Source organism: Anabas testudineus, chromosome 14, assembly GCF_900324465.2.
Source record: "Anabas testudineus chromosome 14, fAnaTes1.2, whole genome shotgun sequence".
NCBI lineage: Eukaryota > Metazoa > Chordata > Actinopteri > Anabantiformes > Anabantidae > Anabas > Anabas testudineus.
This window is the reverse complement of record NC_046623.1, coordinates 8,626,455-8,650,221: the sequence shown is the minus strand read 5'-3', so window position 1 is coordinate 8,650,221 and position 23,767 is coordinate 8,626,455. Positions and strand designations below refer to the sequence as shown.

At 41.4% G+C, this 23,767-nt stretch overlaps 1 protein-coding gene across 2 annotated transcripts; it reads left to right on the top strand.

Moving 5' to 3' along the window:
• The first annotated feature begins 261 nt into the window (after positions 1 to 261).
• LOC113169598 (serine/threonine-protein kinase PAK 3) lies at positions 262 to 23,681 on the top strand. 2 transcript variants are annotated; one of them, XM_026371148.1, is made up of 16 exons: positions 262 to 445; positions 10,216 to 10,409; positions 10,527 to 10,627; positions 11,944 to 12,097; positions 12,223 to 12,260; positions 14,651 to 14,713; positions 16,066 to 16,221; positions 16,313 to 16,487; positions 17,165 to 17,228; positions 18,156 to 18,204; positions 18,299 to 18,411; positions 19,192 to 19,309; positions 19,468 to 19,567; positions 19,737 to 19,933; positions 20,042 to 20,179; positions 20,263 to 23,681. In XM_026371148.1, exons 2-16 carry the CDS (start codon positions 10,238 to 10,240, stop codon positions 20,350 to 20,352), a joined length of 1,728 nt encoding a protein of 575 aa, XP_026226933.1. In that variant the 5' UTR covers positions 262 to 445; positions 10,216 to 10,237; the 3' UTR covers positions 20,353 to 23,681. The 2 variants fall into 2 exon arrangements, with proteins under 2 accessions (XP_026226933.1, XP_026226935.1); XM_026371150.1 differs by lacking the exon at positions 14,651 to 14,713.
• Positions 23,682 to 23,767: the final 86 nt, after the last annotated feature.

Below are 23,767 nucleotides of genomic sequence, written 5' to 3'. Positions count from 1 at the left end.
CATCATCTCCCCTGTAGTATAAAGAGCTGAAGCACCAGACACTACCACCTCACACACTTGCAACACAAAAGCTGTTTGAATGCACAATCCCTTCCCTCCCTCCTGGCTTTCTCGCTCAGCAGGTTTGCACTGTTAACCACAAAATCAACTCCGTCTGCCCGTCGGCTGCCTCCTCCTCCAGACCTGCTGCCTGCATGAATATTCAGCCTGTCAGCCAATCGGCGGAGCAGGGTGGATGACATCATGGGCTAGGGAACAGTGAGCAGCCAGTGAAGCATCCAGCCTGCCGAACAAGCTTGCTTTTAGGGTCAGGAACTGGTCTGACAAGAGAATGGCAACCCTGCCTTTAAACTGCCATTAGGACTGTATGGTCGACGATGAATGTGCCGCAGCTCCAGGCCCAAAGGCGAAACGCTGAACAAGAGAATGTGAAGACATATTTCAGGTAATTCCCTCTGTGTGTGTGTGTGTGTGTGTGTGTGTCTGTGTGTGTGTGCAATATGGGATGTGGTACGTTGAGGCAGAGGAGGGAGGAGAGGAGAGGAGGAGGAGGAGGGGGAGGCTGTGGATGTGGATGTGGATGTAGGGGTGCTTTGTAGCCTTTTTTTTTTTTCCTCCCTTCTTCCACTCTGCATTCGCTCCGTGAGATGCAAATGAATGGATGGATGTCATGTTTGTGTGTGATCACATAGGCTGCTCCATCCTCTGCATCACATCAGCCCTGTGTGCGCTCTCTGGTGCCTCACAAATAGCATCTTTAATGATGGGGAGGTGTTAGAATCAATGGTAGCGTTTGTATGGGCCTTGTATGTATAATATGTGTGTGTGTGTGTGTGTGTGTGTGTGTGTGTGTGTGTGTGTGTGTGTGTGTCAGCTCGGGAGAAATGCAGCAGCTGCAGTGGCAGCACTGGAACAAAAAAGAAAGCAGTGCTATTTAGGGTCTGTAGACCCGAGGCTGACGGACGGAGCTGAGCTGTGTGTGCTGTGGATTGGGGGGTGGTGGGGGTGATGGTTAATATGCTGAGGGATGCTCTTTTGTTATATCTGCACTGCCTCAGTTATGGCCTTTCTAGGGAGGATTTGGGTGAAGACACCGTGCTATGTGTATTTCTGTGCTTCAGTGGCCTCGCGCAGAGCAGAGATGTGTCTCTGCCTCCTCACTGCAACATGGATGTGTGTAGCAGCTTCATGGCGGCTGTAGTGACAGGGAGATATACAACATCTGGTCACCTGACTTCTTTGGGGATCAGAGTGGGGGTGGGGGCCGGTCCTGTGCAACGCTGAGCTGTTCTACCTCGGATTCTTCCACAGGCGGCATCGGTGTAGGAGGATGGAAGGGAAGGATAGGATGAGCTGTGTGTGATCTGTGTCTCCCCATCACATCTGCTCATTTGGATTGCCGTGTCAGAGGCGTTGTAGAGAGAGTGAAGCGCAGTCATCCTCCGTATTTGAGACGCAAGGCCTGATGGGAGACCTGTTGTCTGGGTGTTGCGTGAAAGAGGGATATTAGGGAGTCATGTCAATGACTGAGGGAGGGTGAGATGATTGTAGAGGAGAAATGGGGGATGGGATACTGAAGGTGCTCCTCCTTTTTTTGAACATTGGCCTGTTATGTAGATGCAGATGTGATATATGCTCTTCTGTTCACCACGAGCCTAACTGTCCAGACAGCCAACACCATCTCTGCACTCCATTATTCTCTCTCTGTGTTGCCGATCAGAAGACAGAAATGCTGTGATATACACAGGAGAGTTTGGTGTTTAACAGCATCCTGCTGTTCAGCTGATCTGTGAAACTGTCGCTGGATAATTGGTTTCCACTCTTGGTCTGGACACTGAGCTCTCCATGCTATATGCCTCACATATTCATCACACTTTTATTTCCACAGGCCCATTACAATCAACTGGACAATTAAAAGCTCTATATTTTGTATGTGTGTATGACTCTGTGCAGAGCTGCTCTCCATCAGTTGAACGTATTCATCCCTGTATAGGCTATTGTCTCTGTCTAGGTTACATGCACCTCATGAAAATTTTATATGTGCAAAGAAAGAACACAGACAGGAGCTGTTGCCAGCCAACATGTGATAATGTGACTGGTCTGATATACTGAGAACACCATACGAGACGGAAAGGTGCACAACCGCACCTTCCACCATGTTGTTTATCATGTAAACATATATTCTGCAGGCAAAATCCCAGTTTATTGTGACTTAAGCTTTTTATGCGGAGGCTTTCATAACCGACCCACAGGATGAACTAACTAAAGCTACCAACATTTTATTTGTATTACTAGTATAATTTATGTGAACATCATTGTACTCATCATTGTTGTATGTACTCTAAATATAAATGTTATTCTAACTTGATTTGTCATGCAAGATTTTTGTGGAATACTACAAAAGGTATTGTTCAGGACCCAAACAGGATACAATGTCCTTGAAATGTTTACCTTTGTTTGATTTATGTTTTTAATTTGATCATCTGAAGCAGATCTGCACATGACACAGCTAATATTAAATCTCCCACCACAAATTTGTCCTGCACCTTTATTTAACACGGTCCAAAGGGATAAAAACAGCACTTTATTTATGCACTGTAACCATGTCAAACATTTATGTTTCAGCCTGTTTGTCTCCATGCGTATTAATGTGCCATTCTGGGCTTCCCCTTGTTTTCCACTGGTCGGTGTAATCCAACACACACGGTTTCTCTTACCTCACCTCAGTTAACAAAAGCAGTAGACATAGGACCTCATGTTGGCCTGTAGCCTGCTAACTGGGCTGTCTGAAATATGATATTAGCACACACACACACACACACACACACCACATACAAGTAGGCCTCCATCTGTTGAGGACTTAGTCTGGGTGAGCTATGCTGCTATTGTTCAGTGTAGTTGTTATCATTTAGGACTCTTCTTGACAGTTTATAAATGTGCAGTGGGCTCATGTGGGTATTTGTGTGTGTGTGTGTGTGTGTGTGTGTTTAAGTGCATAGCTGTCTAGAGTGGAGCAACAGTCTTGTGGTAGGTGTGTCACAGCTACAGTCTGTGTGTTGTGGATTAGCATGTAGGATTGGAAGCCATCTGGCCATTTTGTCTCAGAAAGGGGAGGGGAGTAAAGTGAGAGAGATGGATGGGGAGAGACAGGGCGAGAGAGAGAGAGACAGAGGAAACACTCACACACTGACACATTGACACAGCTCCCCTCCGTAATCTCCCTACTTGATGTCGGTTGCTACTTAGAATAGAGTTGGTTGCCTGTGTGTTTAACTGTCGACTGATGGCGTGCACTCCGAATACAGACTTGTCCTGTTTCTGATGTTTCGCGCATAAGTTGCAAATATGACTTCAAGGCAATCAGAGTCTTGGGAGGATTTAGGATTCCAGAGAGAAAGGGGTGTTAAAGCCGTTACAGTAACCTGACTGAACGGGCGAAGACGTTCCAGATGGACACAGAGTGTGGAGAGTAAAAGGATGAAATGTTGCAGGGGAGGTGGCAAGTTCAGGGGGTTTAAGAGATTAACGAGTTTCAATAGGTCAGGAGTTTGCAGATAGTTGCAGAGGGGTTCTTGAACCCTCCATTTATTTGTATATCCACCAGCTGCAGAATGTAAAATCTTGGATGCTATTGAGTGGGAATGAATTTCCAGCTGACGCTTGAATGCAGCATACATTTTTCCCTTGTCAATAACATAAAATGTTATGTTTCTAAGAAACTCGAACACAGTTTTTTTAAAGTATATCTACAAAATATCTGTGGCTACATGGTCAAAGGCTTATAACTCCAGGAAAAAGTTATAAATAAAGAACTAACTGAGGTGTCAGGTGCAGCACACTGCCCTTCAGCTAATTCATTTGTTGACACAAATGTTATTCTCATGGCAGTGTTTGTCTATGTAAAGTCATAATGCAGATATATGTGTTTAGCAGGGGAGAGGTTATCAAAATTAAATACAAGACCAGTTGTAACCACAAGAGAACAGAGGATTATTTCATGTGCAGTCTAGTTGTACACAGCGATAGGTTTTTACATAGGAGGAAAGCACGAAGACATACAAATGAGGATTTCTTGGAACATCAAGGATTTTAAAATGACCGAATCTGACCTATACATACAAAACATATAATTTCTTTCTTCATTTATATGCAGTATATTGTTTTACCACAATAGCCTGATTGAGTGTGTGTGCATGCATATAACAGAAAAAATGGGAGGTTTTCTTTTGTTTAGTAGAAGCCCAATGGATTCAAGCTGACCTTAGATAAGACAGGTGCAAGTTTGTTTACTACGTGAGCTAGTGAGAAAGGAGCAGGGAGTGAAGCACAAACTGAAAGCACTGAGAGATTACAGTGCTCGGGGTTTTCTTCAAGTCACTTGTGTGAACAAAGACTGGGAACTGAGTATATCATAGATTGGGTCAATGTATGATTGGACATCTGCAGATTGTAAGAAATAAGTGTTATTTTTCTGCTGAATATTTTCCATGACAAACTCTACACATCACTGGAAAGATGCCATACAGAGGGACATATACATATTGGTGTTGTCACCATTTACATGTTCGCTTACAAAGGGAGTCTTTTAACCCTTTCAACCTAGAGCGTGCTGCACCAGCTGGCATGGCAGGAGGGAATCCACTCCCCTCTCTACCTCCAGCTGGCCCTCTAACAGGTCCACCCATGTGGTCTTACCTGTGTTTAGTGCTTAGATCTTTTGGATCCACAGAAGGGCAAACAGCAGTAGCAACTCATTTAGAGTGGGTAAGTTAAAGAGTTTAGCAAGCTAAATGAGGAAAGTAGGCTCTTAATTTTATGATAATGTGATAGCAGACCTATTAGGCCCGGCTGATGATTAACAGATCCTTATGCAATGTAGGTTTCAGACAGTGTAGTATTTTAAACTCCTCATTCTTACACTGAGGACCACCTGAGTAGGTGTCAGTGGGAGAGAAGAAAACGGGTCATAATGTACTAGTATTATAAATCGGGTCTGTCAGGCAGGAAATAACAACCAGTTATAGAAATGTGCTTAGAATAAAATTGCGCCTTTACTTGAAAAAAGGAACTCGCAGAATAAACTGGCACTAACACTAACCGTGTCAGCTCATCCAGAGACAGCAGCTCAAACTGTCAGAACAGAGTGCACAGCAGTTTTGTGAGCTGTAACTCCTCAATAGTGTTATCTCGTGTTTATGTCGTTCATGTGAGCTGCTGATGAACGGTATCATGGTCGAATAGAAGGGCGTACACAGCTAATTAAATCACCTCACAAAGCACCTAACAAAACTGTAATTATGGACATCATTGAAAATAACAAAACCAATGTGGCAGGTTTGAGACGAGCAAGAAAAGCTTTGGACCCGTCAGTCTGCGCATGTGCGTGCATGTGTTTGTATGAGAGAGCAGCACAGGGAGAAAGGTTCACCAGAACTAAATATTAAATGAAAGTGTGAGCTCTCAAGCCGCCCTGGCAGGGGAGCTGAGGAAAGGATGATGCCTGGTAAAATGAGATATTGTGGGCTGTAGTCTGACTAACCTGCTTTTTTTTTTAGTATGAAGACTTTCCTGCACAATCCATGAGCATTACTTACTTAATAGTACAGTAAGTAAGTCAACCAGGGAGGTGTTGTGTGGTGAAATCACTCAATCCTTTGAGAGTGATCAGTGTAAGCAAGTGGAAAGAGAATATGGCAGATATTTATCACCATGCTTTTTAATGTGATTAGTGTTGTAACTGATCAGCATCAGACAAGATTAAAAAACAATACACCTGCCAGACGAAAAGGTGCGCTGCAGTCATCTAAGATTAAACAAACATTGTACAGTATGAAAGGAGTCATAATTTTATTTTAAACTAGTCTAGTCTCTAATACTAGACAAACAAATACACCTGGCAGGTGGCAAAAAAGATCACTAGTTATGGATAAGTGATGTTTATGTGCTGTATTAATATTATGTAAAATATTAAATAGTATTAAGCAAGGTAGTGTGCAGGAGCCTTTAATGCTTTATTGTCCGATTTAGTTTAGATTCTGAGGGATGTAATGGGTCAGTGTTACTGGACATTTTAAGTGGAAGGGCAACTTTCCTGTGCAATCATGCTCTAGTTGGCATATTATGAACGGGTATAAGCCTTTTATACCAACACGATTAAAAGATGCTTGCCCCCCCAAGGCATGTCTGCCAGCTAAAAATAGAACTTTTTTTTGTTCAGAAATGGAATACATGACTCGTCTGCTGTGATGCGGTTAACGGCGGTGAAAGAAGCGATCTCTCACTTCATGAAAAGTGACAACTGAATATTGATGAACACGCGATGAAGGCGTTCTCAAGCTCACCTTTGAGCGTTAGTAGCTTACATCAATCATTACCTTGTGTTGCTAAATCTTTGCAAATTAATTTGCATACTTAAATTTTCCCCATTAAATATGAAACCGAAAAATTATACATGGTACAAAAAGCTGCATTGTGTCTCACCTGCCACCTGTTAAAAACAAACTGAAAGATGCTGTGACTTGCCCCTTTTTACGAACCAAACACTGGCAGCTGTATGCAAAGCAGGGTTACTGAGTTTTCAAGGAGGAGGACCAAAGCAAAGAGGTTGCGTGTCATCAGACAAAAAGCTGCTATGACCAAAATTGTAGTAACACCATAATAACAGAACAGGTTCAGCAGATGTTTAGTTTGTTGGGCAACAGTCATACTGCTGTCAAAATATCAAAAATGTCAAAACGTCTGTGTAAGACACAGATCTAGCCTTTTTTAAATTTATTTCCTTCACGTTCAGATCAAATGGAAAGGCACCGTATCCACACCGTGGCTGTGCGCTTTGTTCTGACCTTGAGAGGCCAACCATGTGAGAGAGCGCCGTTTGTGCAGTGACACGTCTGTGTCGTAGGCCTCCAGTGCTTTGGTGTCTGCGTTTTTCAGGTTTTATGTGTCTGTGTAGCACGAAGGTTGTCAAGTTAATTGGTCTTGTCTTTCTGACAGTGTCTATAAAGCCACTGCATGAATAGCAGTAAGATAAGAAATATGACAATAGTACGCTGTGAGTTAGGAGTAGCCCCTCTTCCTCCTTATCCTTTGAATGTCCTCTAGCTGTCCATCCCATCCAAGTAATCAGCATCCTTCAAAGAAGCACAGCCAAAGCTAAAGCCAAGTCAAACAGAGAGTGTGTCCTAATCAGAAGAAAGAAGAGTTGAGCTTATGGAGCCCTCCCCCCACTGCAGGACCATTACTGGGCTGCCATGGGCTCAAGATTAGAGTTCCTTCCTGTGTTAGCCATTCAAATTCAGCATTAATGTTTGAAAGAACTGAGAAAATGCCTGCTCTTCATGGATAGATTAATATTTTATGCAAGAGAAATGTGAAAACATCCCCAGTAAAATCGCAGTTGAGCTGCTGTGTTTCACTTATACAGTCCTCTGTCCCTGTAAACACTGTCACATCGGATCGAAGCAAGCCAAGGAGAATGAAATTCGGGAAATCATTTCAGACAACTTAACATATTATGGATCATTGTTACGGCTGCAATTTTGTTGTTTTGCATTTTCATGCACAAGCACAAACAAGCAGCTCCCAAATGACAAAAAGTGGTGTCTCCGTGATCTGTTATATTTACAGACTAGCCCATGTGTGTTTGAGAAATAGGAGCTGCTTGTTTCAGGAACAGTGAACTCTCTGACTGCTTGCCTGCCTGTCAGTCTGCACAGTAAATAGGTCAGTGTTTTATGTGAGTGAAGAATAAGTAATGTCTGGGTCTCCATGAATCTGCCATCTTTAGCCATCAGTGTTTACCAGAGCTGCCGCAGCAGCTGGCCGTCAGGTGATTAGCTGAAATAGCCGCACAGCAGCAAAGACCGGAGTGAGATTGTAATATATAAAATCATATAATCATATATCATCTTTATTTTTGCAGCTGGTGGCACAGATTCCCCCTGATGCCTGCTACAGAGGTGAATACAGGGGTTTTCAGCTGCATCCTTCATCAGCACTGTTCTCCAGTGCCATCATTTATGAGTGTGCCCTATACCTACACTCACAAAAAAAGATGCATTGGGAATCGATAAAGCGAAGGCATACTGCACGAGTCGCCCAAGAAAAGACAAAAATTGTATGTTTACAGGGTTCAAGATCTCCAGAAGCTCATTATTGTTTGATTTGCAGATCAGCTTGGTTAGATTCTAACTGCTACTGTCAGCGAATCCACTTCTGAACATTGCTGTACAAACCGAATCATATACTGTAGATGGTGCAACAGTGTGTTTACAAGATTATGTTAATGGATTAGGGTCTAAGTCTCAGCTGCAGTAGTTTCAACAGGACAGAACCCCTCGTGTCTTTGTGAGGATATACTTCCACAAGCTCTCCCACCACGTCTTCCTTGTTGCCTTAACTACTTCCTTTTCTCTCAGGTGTTATGATGCCAAGTTGTCATCAACTCCCCGAGGCTTTAGCATGTCAACACTGTGACAGTCCTTTGTAAACAGCCGAGTTTAACGTGGTTGTACTGACACACCTAACCTCTATCCAAAGAGAACCTGTTTGCTGATGTTGTCTGGACTCTTAACCTGGAACTCGGAGTGTGGCAGAAACTGACAGCAGACTCATCCCCACTGCCGGGTCATCTTTGAATAATCGACAAGCAATCTTAGAAGTGTATTAGTACATTAAGGTTATAAAGTACTTCTCTGTAGTACTGTAACTACAGTTCGATCTCTTGTTTGAACTTTAATCGTAGGACAATGTTTGATCTTCAAGACGTTTAAAATTTTGGAGTTTGGTCTATATTAATAAAACATTAGATCAGTCTAATTACATATTAATGCATAATGTCAATATTATCCTAGAGAAGAAATCCTGTTTGATGAGATTAGACAACGCCATTCTGTGATTTTTGGAGGTGAGATTTAAATATGCTGGTGTAATCATGTTGAGATTGCAACTCAACCTGTAGTTGTCCAGCAGGAATAAGGGAAAACCAGCTTATCGTTTGTGTATCTGCACAAAGAGGACTAGCAGCATAGTGGAAAATACAGACATGCTGTTTGATAATAATGGTGCAAAGTGATAAAATAGTGAACTCTTATCATGTTACATATAATTGCTGTTTTCAAACCCAGTGCTTTTGGGAAATTAATAAGGAGTAGGCTATAACCAAGCAGTCTATGGTTATGTAAAACTATAAAGGCCACAGTGAAGACATGTGCAATTTGTCAGAAGAAACACGCACTGTGTAAGAGCCGAGGAGTGGTCTTTGTTTGCTAATGTAGGTTTCTACTAAGGGGGTGGCCTGGATGGCCCGCTTTCTGGGACGGTTGTGCTGCACATCACATGATGAGCTTGGCCTCAGGGTGAGGCAGTGAAGGAGTCCAAGAAGGTAGTGGGAAGGGGGGCACGGAAGACAAAAGGATCAGTTATTGGAACATTTGCTCTAAAGCATATAGTTTATTTATAAATCATTTACATCACAATGAGAATTTCTTTTTTAAAGGTGCTATGCTAAATATATGTCAGAGAATTGTAAATACACCGCTTCACTAGAACAGTTCTCACATGAGGCCAGTGTTATTGTAGAACAGAATTCATCATGTCACAATGCGAAAATAGGCCAAAGCTGCCTTAGAAATTAGCTGCAGAGAAAACTCCCTGCCCACCTTCATCAGTATTTATGTCAAGCTTTCATTAAATAGCTGATTTGAATTGAGTGATTAGTAAAAATGATTGACTGCTGTGGTACTGAAAGAATGAATTGACTAGACAATCGACAAAAACGTTAATGTTGATTTTGTTTATCAAAACGCATGTAAAAAGTTCCTGATTCCATCTTTTCAAAAGTGAATTTTTGCTGTTCATTGCACAGTTAAAATCCTTGGGTTTTGGATCGCTGCTCAGGCAAAGCAAGCGATTGGAAAATCACTTGAACCCACCTGCAATGGTTCTTTAGTTTCATGATTGAGTCTGTTTTGCTCTTCGCTTGTTACTACATAGTTATACAAAAAGCTTTTTACCAAGCAGTAATTGCTTTTCTTTAGCTTGTATTTCCCATTTTTTCCCTTGATATCAACTAATTTTGTACACTTATTTGGACTAAGTACTAGTGAAAGGTAAAATTAGTTTGGTGCACCTGAAGGGGTTTTATAACTTTGTTAATGTGCCCTCAACTGTCCCTTCTGATTAACACCTTAATCTCCCTCTTCCGCTCTCTCTTAGGACATTGTGAGTGCTACTAAAGATGTCTGATAGTGTCGATATTGAAGAGAAACCACCAGCCCCCCCCTTGAGAATGAACAGTAGTTCCCGAGACTCTTCATCAGTGAATCACGCCTCTAAACCACTTCCAATGGCTCCCGAAGAGAAAAACAAGAAAGTCCGTCTGCGCTCCATCTTCCCTGGGGGAGACAAGAGTGAGTATCTCTCTCCATAGGTCACCTTTCCTGCTGCTCAGATTGTAATTGACTAGTTTATTCTGCATCTAAATATCAAAAATCAGCCTGTAATCTGTTTTTGTTCTTCTCCTGTAGCAAACAAGAAGAAGGAGAAAGAGCGTCCCGAGATATCCCTACCCTCAGACTTTGAACACACCATTCATGTTGGCTTTGATGCTGTAACAGGAGAATTCACAGTGAGTATCCCTTTCACCTGACGATCTGGCGCATAAGCACGTACTGAAGTCCCAGATTTCTGAAATCTTATTTTGTATTCCTCCAAATAAAGTTGGTGATACAAGTCACTTGAAGGACAATCACTCTGTCTGCCCTATCAGGTGAAGCATGCTCTGGAATTCTTAAGTAAATTTTAGCTGCAGTTTCACTTTGTGGCAGATAATTTATTCTTATACAGGCTGTACAATATGATGACATCCACATGCCAAAAGAGAAGAATCATGACTCTAAAGACAAGTCCAAAACACATGCCGGATGCTGAGGAACATGTATTCTGGTCTATTTGACTTCCAAATATACAGCACCATGTCATGACATCAGACATGGTGCAGTTCCTTGTTCTTTGATAAGCTGTGTGCCTGTGATACACAGAGCGTATTGGCTTAAGTGTAAAAATATGCACAAGTTTACAAAAATGGCATTATGAGCTAATGAGGGACAGTTGGTAATGATAAAATATCTCAAAGTCTATCACCAAGCATTGAAATATTTATCTAAATTTGGACGACTGTGGACATGTCTCAAAGAAATAGTTTGACATTTTGGGAGATGCACCTTTTCACATACTAGCTAATGATAGGATTAAAGATTGATAAAGCGATCTGTCCAGTAGATATAAAGCTACAGCAAGCAGCCTGTTAGCTTAGCATGAAGGCTGCATGGAGAAACAGCTGGTCCGCCTCTGCCTGAAAGTTAAATATCTGCCTCCAGCACTTCTAAAGCTCACTGATTAATGTGTTTTATCTTCAGTTCAGTTCAATTTAATTTTATTTGTATAGCGCCAAATCACAAGAAGAGAAGTCATCTCAATGCACTTTACAGTGTTAAAGGTTTAAGACCTTACAAAGTATATTTATATATAGAATTATATAGAAACACCAACAACCTCAATTGAGCAGCACTGGGTGACAGTGGAGAGGAAAAACTCCCTTTAGAGGAACCAGGCTCAGCAGCAAAACTAAGAGATGGTCCAGAGTCACTTGAGCCATCTCTAACTTCAACTTTAGCTTTATAAAAAAGCCTATTCTTAAATGTAGAGATGGAGTCAGCCTCCCGAACCTGAACTGGGGGCTTAGGTTCTTCTTTTTCGCTCCTTAATTTGTTCCTTAAAGTGTGAATTTCCCACTGCTTCAGGTTATAGTGCTAAACTAAGTTAACCAGCTTACCTCTGGTTAAGAGTGGCATCAATATTTTCAACTAATAAATATATTTCTTGCACAAAAACCAATGTCTTCAAAACGTTTATCATTCATTTGACCTCTGTCTATGTGTGCAGGGTATACCAGAGCAGTGGGCCCGGCTCCTACAGACCTCAAACATCACCAAGCTGGAGCAGAAGAAGAACCCACAGGCCGTGCTGGACGTCTTAAAGTTCTACGACTCAAAAGAGACGGTCAACAACCAGAAATACATGAGCTTCACCTCGGGAGGTAGGCAACTTTTAATACCAGTAAAATAAAATCCAAATCCCTATACAAAAGTTAATACTTAAAGTCTGAATGTAGAAACTGCTTTCAGTGTTCTGCCTCTGTGAGAATGTTCCCTTCTGTTTCAGACAAGTCGGCACATGGGTACATAGCAGCAAACACTCTGGTGAGTTTATTTACTTTTTTTTTACTGTTTGTAAGACTGAAAAATAAGTATTTAGGTTGTTAATGCTATAAAATTCAATCTATTTCAGTTCATATCGATTTAGTTTTATGATTATAAGGATTTCATATGACTGCAGTGCATGTCATACCTCCCCAGACTGGTTATTATAGTAAAGCATTACAGCAGTACATCATTTAGTTTATAGCCATGCATAATTCAGATCTTTAGGAACTATAGGAAATAAATGAGGGGCAAATAATTGTTTGTGATTAATATACTACAACCGTGGAATAGTTTAACAGGTAAGTTGCGACATTGTTTTGCTTTATTTTATCGTTCTGAACCTCCGACCCATTTCGCCTCTGTGACTACGCCACAGTAAAACTTTCCTCTCACTAACCACGTCTGGGGATTTCTGGAATAGACTGTGTTACACGTTTATTTCGCACAGGCTTCTCCCTTGAATGTGCAAACTGTGTGTGTTCCCCTCTGGCTATGCGACATAATGCCCTGAATTTTGCATACATGCCAATCAGTTTTGAAGCTCATGCACACAAACTGTGACCGCTGTGAGAGCCACTGCTGCTCATTGTTTATTTTTCCAATCTACTTAACCAGATTTTGAAATACCCATAGACAGGCTTCACTGGAGGCTCAACTGCATCTCGAAGGACTCCCGCTGTGCTGACCTCATTCCTGGCTTTGACCAGAGTAATCTATGCCTTGAATGCCTTGGCCTGTACATGTTCAGCCGGGTGAAGAAGTGGAATCCGTGTCTGTTCAGTGGGATTCACTGCCCCAGGCGAACTGCACAGGGATAACTTCATGCAGGGGCTACTGGTTAAAAGAGCTCTTTGCCAGTGCAGGGCAAGCGGGTGTGGCAGTGAGTTTAAAAGGTTGTACGAGCCCAGTGAGTGAATATGAGAGCAACTCAGCCTTGGACTGTCACAGTGGTCCGTAGCTGCAGAGGTGACTCAGCCATTAGCTGTGGCTGCACAGACTTTACTCTAAGAGAGCGCTACACAGTCTGAGACAAGTAGAACTACAGGAGAGGTGCCAAGAACTGGCCTATAGAAGCCAACCGTGGAAGCCAGATTATTTTTAACACCAGCGTCTACTAACCTGCAATGCAGGTAATTATTTGAGAACTGGTGCATTGTTTTCTATAACAAACAACTTGCTTTAGTTTCTGTACTGAACAGCTGCTACAGTCCACTACTGCATATACTGCCATCAAGGATTAAGACAAATAACAGCTTTTTCTCTTAATAAAGGGAAATATGAATATCCTCTGGCCATACTGTGAGCTCTCGAGTTTAAATTCAACCTTGACGAGAATTCATTAGACCCACTATCCATATTTTAGGTTGATCATTGGACTCACTTTGACTTAATACTGCTAGTAGAGATACAGCGTTGCTTATCCAAGCGGACACAATTTAATTTTAGATCCTGTGACTGCATTAGGAAACTTTAGGGTTTACTTCCTGTCCCTTATGTCCACTCTAACATGGTAAACACTGTTCTCAGTGTCTGCTTCAATCAGTCATTATGTTCACAACACAGAGAACTGAGATTTTTGAGTAGAAACCAAAAAACTCCAAGCAATAACACAATCTTAAAAAAAACTGACAGTGTTTCCTTTTTTGCATCTACATTGCTGCTTTAATTGCTAATTGCTCCTCAGTATTTAACTTGAATGTTTGTCAGCACTCATTTGTCAGCTGAGCCGCTGTTTGTACTGTTCAACTACATTCACAGTGTCGACAGTTTATTTATCAGAGATAAACTTGACATTTCATTCTTGTGTGTTGGTGAACAGCAATTTATCTTGTGTGTATGTGGGCAATAAATGTCATAACTTCAGGTTTACATGTTCTAGTATATTATGTCATTTCAAGTATTAGTCAATTTACACAAGTCACAAATGTCTTTTAAAGCTAGTTTACGCTTCAGCTCAGCAGAAGTCATGAAAGCCTCATAGTTCTTATTTTGAATGCAGAAGATTTCATTGTGGAATAGAAAACAACATTAATTCATTTAGATCAATGAGTTTGATTTAAATACACAAAAGCATAATAACACTCACACACAAAACTGTGTAATTTTGCAATAATAAATAGCTTAACAGTTTTTAACATCGTGCTGCACAAACCGAAAGGGGAAGATGAAAATATGTTCTGGGCTTGTGCAAGGACAGTCTTCAGACGGCATGATTTGTCTCTATTGTGTCTTCTCGTCACATTGTATGTTAGGACAACAGGTTACAGGCCTAATGTCCATCCCTCAGTAGCAAACCCCTGCCCTCACCCCCCTGACGTCCGCTTACTCTTAAAGATTGTGTGGGTTCGTTTTGAGTAAATCCTCCCATTTTCAACCTTCACATTCAGAACCGACTGCTGTCCTCTGGGCCTCCTGTCAGCCTTAGAACCTGCAGCGCATTATTTGACAAGGTAACTGCTCCATATTACTTTCCACATAATCACATAATGTATCTCTGCATTGGCCTTGAAGCAAATTCTATTATTTAATCTTCTAATTTTGATTATGGCCAATGCAAACTGCATACAGGTACTTGGTTTTAGAGGCATCATCACTCTCTGTATTGAAATTCTATGGGGGATGTGATTGGATCTGTTACATTTTGATGTAGATGTGTTTATTGTCTTTCACAAAAGCACCTTTTGTCTTTTAATGTATGGACTGTGTCTGACATGGCAGGGCAGGGGCGCATGCCACAGAGGGTTGTGATGACTGTCCAACTGCATGTATGAGCTCATAGTCCTTGATCCACTTTGCCAATAATGTGCCTGTAACCTCATCACCATTTTAGACATTACAGCATGGCTCTGAAAAAAGAAAACACTGCTTACTGCTAGCCAGACACTCATTTCTGCACTCCAGAGGCCCAGTATGTCTGAATGAAGGACTGGGACTTTGCTTAAGACAGACCCTTTCCCTTTAATCACCAGAACCAAGCTGCACTGCTTCATTTATGCATGACGGGAGTGGAAATGGATGAAATGTTTCCATTCCATAAGAGGAAGGCGATCCAAGGCTAGCGCAGTTTTGGGTGGGGGAAATAAAAGCTGAGCATTAGGCATAATAAATATGTCTGTGGCATATTAATCACACTTGTTAAAAGGTATCTTCCATATCAAGGGGTTGTCTACTGTTCTTCATTGCACATTACTGCAACGCTGCGGCATGTTGTCTCCTATAGCACACTTAAGTACAAGACTATCAAAACCAGTCTGTAGCTACTTAAAGGCTCATTCTCATCATTGTTTTGCACACCTGACCAGACCCTTCAGCTTGGAAACCCTCCGATTAACTGCACTGAACACCACTTTGATCATTTAACACTCTTTAGCTCTCACCGGACTCATAATGCTGTCCTCCGCTATTAACACGATTTGACTTAATTCATTTTGTGCACAAAATGTGAGTATCACAACTGATGAAATGCATTTGGTTCATGTTGATCACATACTCCTTTTTGTTTCTACTTGTGAACTACATGAGGATGGTGCATTTTCTGTCTTAGGTATAGGTCTACTGTGATTGAAACTATTTAAACATGTATTCACCATCAGCTTGTATGATAGGCAAAGTCCTGTTTAACCTCAACTGGCCACAGTTCACACTCTGCATGTGGCTGGTTTGGCAGTTGCCAGTTCTTGTTGCAGTTGCTCTAAACTTTGTTTCATTTGTGGAAACATTTGAGGATCTGCACCTGCTCTTTTCATTCCATGCTGCTACATGGCACATGCATCCAAACCTAACTTGCATCTCAACCCCATAGGGTGCCAAAACATCATCATCAGAGCCCCCAATTGCTCCACCTGTGTCAGAGGAGGAAGATGAAGAGGAAGAAGAGGAAGAGGAGGAGGAAGAAGAGGAGGATGACGACGACGAACTGCCCCCAGTCATTGCACCTCGGCCTGAGCACACCAAATCTGTGAGTTAGTTCAGCACGATTTGCGACTCCGTCCTGCTGCAGATGCCTTTCCTCTCTACATTTCTCTGACTTTCTTTTTCCCCTCTTGCAGATCTACACACGCTCTGTCATGGACCCACCAAAGCCTCCCACCCCCGTGAAAGAAGTGTTGACGCCACCTGAATCGCAGGTTCAGCCAGAGAACACATCCAACACAATGTACCGTCACACTGATCGCCAGAGGAAGAAGTCCAAAATGACGGACGAGGAGATTCTGGAGAGACTCAGTATGTGTCTTTAGAGTTACCATTGTAGAAATACTGAAGTCAAAATTCACCCAGTGCAAACCCACCTCATGAGACGTAGAAGTCAAAGTCAGGAATAATGTTGTACAGATAAAAAATAACAAAAACAAAAAACTATTACAATGTAAAATATATCTTAACTGTCCAAAATGTACAATGTACGTGTTAAAAGCCACACATTTCCAAAGCCAATTCTTAGGACACGACCTCGGTGTCCTCACTGTTAGCTGGTGTCCTGATGTGGATCTGTGTGTGTTTTTGATTTGTTTGATTTGTGTTTGTGTGTGTGGCCATATTGAATCATTTGCTGTGCGGTAATTCAGAAGACAGGTTGGGTATTTGATTTCCAGTGGTTGTTTTCCACAAATTACTTCCAGTGCACCAGTTCTGTGTACTTAGAAGAATTATGCACAAAAACAGGGGCCAATAATGTAATCAAAGTCCTTTTCATTGATTGATCCCCAGCCTGCTCCTCTCTCTGCAATATAACCTAAATTGCCAGCTTGCGCTGTGAAGTGAGATGCAGGGTACGTCCGCAGTAAAAAGGTTGAAAGGGTCCTGCAGTGATGCACTCTTGTGCATTAACAGAATGTGTTTGTGTGAAAGCCAGTGTGACCACAAAGCTCAATCATTATGTGTCTGTTTTCTCTCTGATTCAGGGAGTATTGTGAGCGTGGGGGATCCCAAAAAGAAGTACACACGCTTTGAGAAAATAGGACAAGGGTAAGTCCATCAGTGATCATCAACCAGTGGTCACAGTTAATGAAATAGAGCAATTTCAAGAGTAGTCAGTCTTACTAGGAAAGATGGAGCTGTGGTGATGACAGAGGCAGAGGGAAGGTTAGGTTGGCTGACTGGGAGAAAAAAAAAACGTAGCAAGGAAATGAGAACTGTATCCTGAAATGGCCCGGGGCCAGATTAGCTCTGCCTTCTCGCTCTTTCTCCCTGCTCCTTTTCTGGCTTTTCTGTCATTGTCCTCGTTCACTATACATCGGCACAGACAAAAAAAAAAACTGTGTGTTTGCTATCTGCTTTGGCATCCTCACTATTTCCATATTGGACGAGGAAGCTCCAAACAGTACATGCCTGTCTGTTTACTCTTGGGTTATCTTTAACTTATTAGTACCAGGAACTGTGCTTCATTATTCATAGCTTGTGACAGCACACAGGTGTAGTTGAGAGCAAGAGAGAAAGAGGAAATACCAGAAATCTAAATTCACAGCTCAAGGTTTTTAGTATCACGAGTTACATTTCCAAATAAGGACAGAATGACTGCATACCATTCCTTTGACCAACTATTGGAAACCATAAATTCCTGGTGAATCTAATATTTGTGCTCATCACCGCTAAGGAAATTCAATATAAGTGAAGTTTCCATGGTGAGGTGAGCACATACTATTTAGTTTCTTAATGAAGAAGTCTTGAAGCCTCTGGCATCGAGTGTAGACTCTTTTATAGTATGGTTGTGCTGTGGTAATTTGTTATTTAATGACATACTTACAACTTAATTTTACCCAGAACGAAATTCATACTAATAATAAATGTGTCTAAAGGTTTTTTTATGACTGTTAGCCTATATGAGCAGTTTTATGACACACAAATGATATATTATTATTATGATTTTTATTTTTATTTCTTGTGTTTTGACAGAGCATCCGGCACCGTGTACACTGCCATAGACATAGCAACTGGCCAAGAGGTACAACATTCTCATACTGTGTATTTATTTTTCTTTACGAAGCCGTCAGGATTACACTTGTTCTGAACCACAAATTCCTTGTCTGTTTTCTCAGGTGGCCATTAAGCAGATGAACCTGCAGCAGCAGCCCAAGAAAGAGCTGATCATAAATGAGATCTTGGTGATGAGGGAAAACAAAAACTCCAATATAGTGAACTATTTGGACAGGTGAGTTTTCACAACAGGAGCATACCATGATGTGACTTACCCTGTAGAATGTGTTAAAGTAATGACAGTGTCCTAATGCTAACAAGAGTGTAATGTAATGCTGTATGGTATATGAGATATTTAACCTGTGGCATATATCAATTAATCTTTGGATTTTTTTTCCTAACACGTTAAAAAATTCAGAGAAAGTATCCCACCGGGCACTGTGTCATCATTATTTGCCTCACTTGTTCTATTTTATCTTCACAGCTGTATACATTTATCAGATGTTAATTTGCTAGTAGCAACCCATTTGTAGTCAGAAGATGGACAAGGTGAAAGCCTGTTGTTACCATAATAACACTGTCAGATCAGTTGGATCATTTTGTTCTACTTTTAATCATTATTATTCTTCTGTCTTCTCCTGATGGTGGTCAGCATTCATCTTAGTGGGCATTACTGCCACCTGCAGTTTTACAGTGCACGTTCACTTTCTAATGCAGTTTTATTTTAACATCTGTTCAGCTCTGCTATTTTTGGCAGTAACATTTTTGGGCACATACTGCTTTAGTTATCGCTGCTTCATCAAGCCCACAGTTCCTCTTAACCTGAAAACATGTCTATCTGTCTTGTTCTAATTGCCTGGGTTGGGCTGATGAACTATAGTGAGATACTGTAAGAATTTGTCAGACTCTAAGCAGAACTGAACTGAAAGCTGAATTATTAAATGAATACTACACTGTTCAGAAACACTATATATAACATATATATATATTTAATTTCTTTCTGTCTCCTATCTAGCTACTTGGTGGGAGATGAGCTATGGGTGGTGATGGAGTATTTGGCCGGTGGCTCTTTGACAGATGTAGTAACTGAGACCTGCATGGATGAGGGCCAGATTGCTGCAGTCTGCAGAGAGGTAAGAAGCCAAGTTTAGACATCAGCATTACCACCCACTACTTCTGTGATTATGATGAGTGGATTCTTACTGTCCGACTTTTGTGTTTAATACAGGCATCTCTTTGTATGTGTTGGCATCAGTCTGATATATTTTTAAGCTTTTTCCTCTCTATTCAGTGTCTTCAAGCCTTGGACTTCCTCCACTCCAACCAGGTGATCCACAGAGATATAAAAAGTGACAACATCCTTCTGGGTATGGATGGATCTGTCAAGCTCAGTGAGTCATCGCTTTTTGTTAAAAATCAAATTTAATATGTTTTTAGTATGAGTGAATGAATTAAAGTAAAAAACACAGTTAATGATGATTAAGTGGATCAGATTTAGTTATTCACATTCAGTTCGATAAAACACCTTTAAATAAATATATATTATTGTTTCCTTTGCAGCCGACTTTGGTTTCTGTGCCCAAATCACTCCGGAGCAGAACAAGCGCAGCACGATGGTGGGAACGCCCTACTGGATGGCCCCAGAGGTGGTGACTCGGAAGGCTTACGGTCCAAAAGTGGACATCTGGTCTCTAGGAATCATGGCAATAGAGATGGTGGAGGGGGAACCACCCTACCTGAACGAAAATCCACTCAGGGTAAGATACAATGTCCATCTACAGCTCTGCAGCTGCCATTAAGGACACATAGAGATGAAATATATTTAATTTGCTTTCTTTTGCTTTGTGTTCCTTCTGTCTGTGCAGGCGCTGTACCTGATAGCTACCAACGGGACTCCAGAGCTGCAAAACCCAGAGAGGTTGTCATCTGTGTTCAGAGACTTCCTTAATCAGTGTCTGGAGATGGATGTGGACCGCAGGGGCTCTGCCAAGGAGCTGCTTCAGGTAAAACATTCTATAATTCTGAACCTGAATCTCTCTTTGGCTCCATAGCTACGATTTATTTGAATCCTTCTCATCCTCTGCAGCATTCCTTTCTCAAGCTGGCGAAGCCTCTATCCAGCCTGACGCCTCTGATTGTAGCTGCTAAGGAAGCCATAAAGAACAGCAGTCGCTAGGGTGTGCCCACTGACCACACCCGAGGCTGGACCCCTGCCTGTGAAGTGAACGTTCATGTGGGCTGGGGCTTGGGTGTTTGCGTGGTGAGTGACATGCACAAGGAAGGGGGTTTAAATTGTGACTTACACTGACAGCACAAGGACAAAAGACCCCCAGGCCTCACATGTAGGATGGACATCTGGCCTTGCACCCTCTCAGCCCATGCTGCTGCAAAGACCTTGCCTCCTCATTTACTTCTCCAGCACTCATTGTACATGTAGAGCAGTCCATCACAAGTATGCGTGCGTGTGTGTGTGTGTGTGTGTGTGTGTGTCTGGGTGCTCGCATATGTGCACATGTTAGTGCACATCTCTGTGTGTCCTGTGTCCTCTCTGGAAGGCAGTAGCTTCCAAACAAAACAAAACAAAACAAAAAAAAGGTGAAAATTTGAAAAGAAAGCGTGCTCAACTTGAAGAAGAACCTTCAAGAGTTTGTGAAGAGGAGACAGTGATGCTGATTTCCACTTTGCTGAGCTTTAGGCCTGGTTGTCTAGAACCTCCATGGAGCATAATCAGGCCACACCTGCACCTACAGTGACCAGCCGATGTGGGAGAGTACCTCTGGGCCCAACATTTGCCTGCATGACTATGACTCTGTGAAGCAACTTTGCTACTCTGCTCTGCAGATTGTCACATCTCAAGGTGGCATATTTCTGTGCATGTGTGTGTGTGTGTGTGTGTGAGTGTGTGTGTGTGTGTGTGTGTGTGTGTAGGGGTGCAGATACAAGAGGAAAAGTCAGGAATAACTTCACTTTACCTATGCCAGCTTTACACATCCTTAATTAATCCATTCTCATATTTCACTTGAGCCAGCTTCTTTCAGTCTCTGTCCTACAAATCACTAGAGTCTGTGTTGGTTACCTGCCGTTAATTCACTGGTTTTCCTTCTAAAACTCACTGCATGCTATTAGATTGATAGGTTATAATTGTTGGTGTGAAGCTTATCTACATCAAATGGAGAATTAATTCCAATTCAGTCCCTATAATTTGTCATTTTGTGATGTATGACAGACATTAGCCACATAGACGCTCTGTCACACGTTTAAATCAACATTTGGAATTGAAAACACGTCATGCTCCATGTGGTAGATATGTTTTAGAACGAGTCATGACCAATGTGAGCTTTTAATCTCCTATTAAACAGTTCATTTAAATCAGCTGTAAACACTATGGCATTTATTGTGTATAAGCATCTCAAATAGGATTATATATAAATATTTAGTGTGCCTTTCTGTTTCTTTTCATACTGTGCCATGTTGTGAATTAATCAGAATTGGGCAGACAACTCAGCATCTATCTCAAAAAATGTCAAGGCGCTATTTTTATTACCTCTAAAAATTAAATATGAAATAGAAGGAAAAACATACTAGGTCAGAGAAATATTATTATTTTCTTTGTATTTCTTTAAGATGCTGGGACACAGTGGACAGTGTGTAGTCCTGAATTCACTCAAATCAGATTTTCTTATTCTATTACAATAGAAAAGAGAAGATCATGTAATTAATTAATTAATTATTTACTGTTTTAAATTAATTACTATACTCCAGAGTGCCCCGATCATCCCATCCCTCCTTCAACCTTAAACAAGAAATAAGAAGAAGGGCATCTTGGTAAAATACTTATACTATAAAATACTTTGAATATAAATGTATTCTGAAATGATGAGTCAAAACAACATTCTACCACTAGACGTGAAAGGAGAAAGACATTTGCTCCTATTATCCAGTTATTTGCTGTGACTGAAGTCAAATGACTTAGAAAGATGTCTACAGTATACTTAAAAGTATCAGCAGAAATGCAGATGAAAGAGGGACAAGTAAGTATAATCATGAGCCATTAGTACATGTTTTGTTCTCGTCATCTTAGATTGCAGAATCTATTTTATTACTGTGACGAATGCCAGCAAAATCCTGGCTCACATTTCCAGGTGAACATTCATGTCTAATAATAAATGGTATTCTATAGCTCCATCTTCTTTGGACGTGTGGCAGATCAGAGAGGCGGGTAGTGAGTGAAGCAGTGTTTGCCATTTTATGATTGTGCATTGTCCTGGTGAGCGGTGAAAACTGAAGCTGTTGTAGAGGTTTGTATTGTTTGCTGACATTCCTTCCATACCTGGTTAGCGTTTAGACTCATTTCCTGTACAGAAGTTCTCTACGTTGTGTCAGTATTTGGTAGATTCGTCAGGCATTTCCCATGTAGCATCCCACCGTGTGTGAGCGTGTGTGTTTGTGTGTGTTAGGGGGCTACCTCAATCTGCACTAGAATATGCCTCACTCGTGTTGTCCACCTTGACTTTGAAGTGAAGGGTAGCTGCTTAGTCATATTGAACCTCCATTGTACAGCAAATGTACAGAAGATGAAGGAGTGATGTTAGGAGGATGCAACAGAATTCATGCATGTACAACAAACTATACACTGTATCTCATCTTCAAATAGATTAAGATTGTTATGTATGTATGTATGTAAATATAATGGGAAAAACACCCCTTTTTCAGAAATATGTAACTAAAAACTACAATATTCAGGTTGCTCTATTGTATTTATCAATACATGTTTTGCACCCTGGAAATCAAAAAGAAAAAAGAGACAAACAAACACACGCAGCCTCTGCACTCCTGGATCAGGCTCTGCTGTTTGGGCTTTTTCGGACACTCCTTCATCTGGACAGAGCGCTGATGAATGCAGCACTCTGTGTGCAGGCCCACACAGTCTGTCCTGAGTATCACTGCTGAGAGTACTTGTGTGTGTGCGGGTAGGTGTGGGTGGCCTTTCAGGAAGCTTCACTGGCCCTGGGACGTTTGGCCTCTGCCCCATGTACAGGTCTGAACTATGAGCACAAAGGTGAAATATGGGACAAGAGACACCGCTGATGTGCCCCTCTTCTGTGGTTGCTCCTGTACATTCCTATCTTCTGAATGTGTAAACCTGTACACGTGGTGTGAAAATTCCTCTATTAATGTGTATCAAGAGAATGGAACAAAGACAAAAAATGTTACTTTTTAAATTATTATTATTATTATCATTATTATTATTACTCTTATTATTGTCTAGCTTTGTAAAACTGCTGATCCATCTGGCATACCTCAGCAGGCCTTTCCCCATCTCTGAAAAAGGACAAATGAGTGACGGGGAAATGAGGTTTTGGATAAACTATTTTTAATTGTGGTTGAAGCAATAGACTTTTTGAACTTTGAATTGTGCATGGCTGTGTCTTGAGTGTAAAAAAAACAAAACATTGCAGTTTGGGAACTGGACTGAAATAAAAAGAGGAAGAAAACCAGAGTTGTGGCGATGCCCGTGGACTATTGTGATTTATGTAAAACTTCTATTTGTTTATGCTATTCAGGGTGTTTCGTTGATAATCTTGAGAATA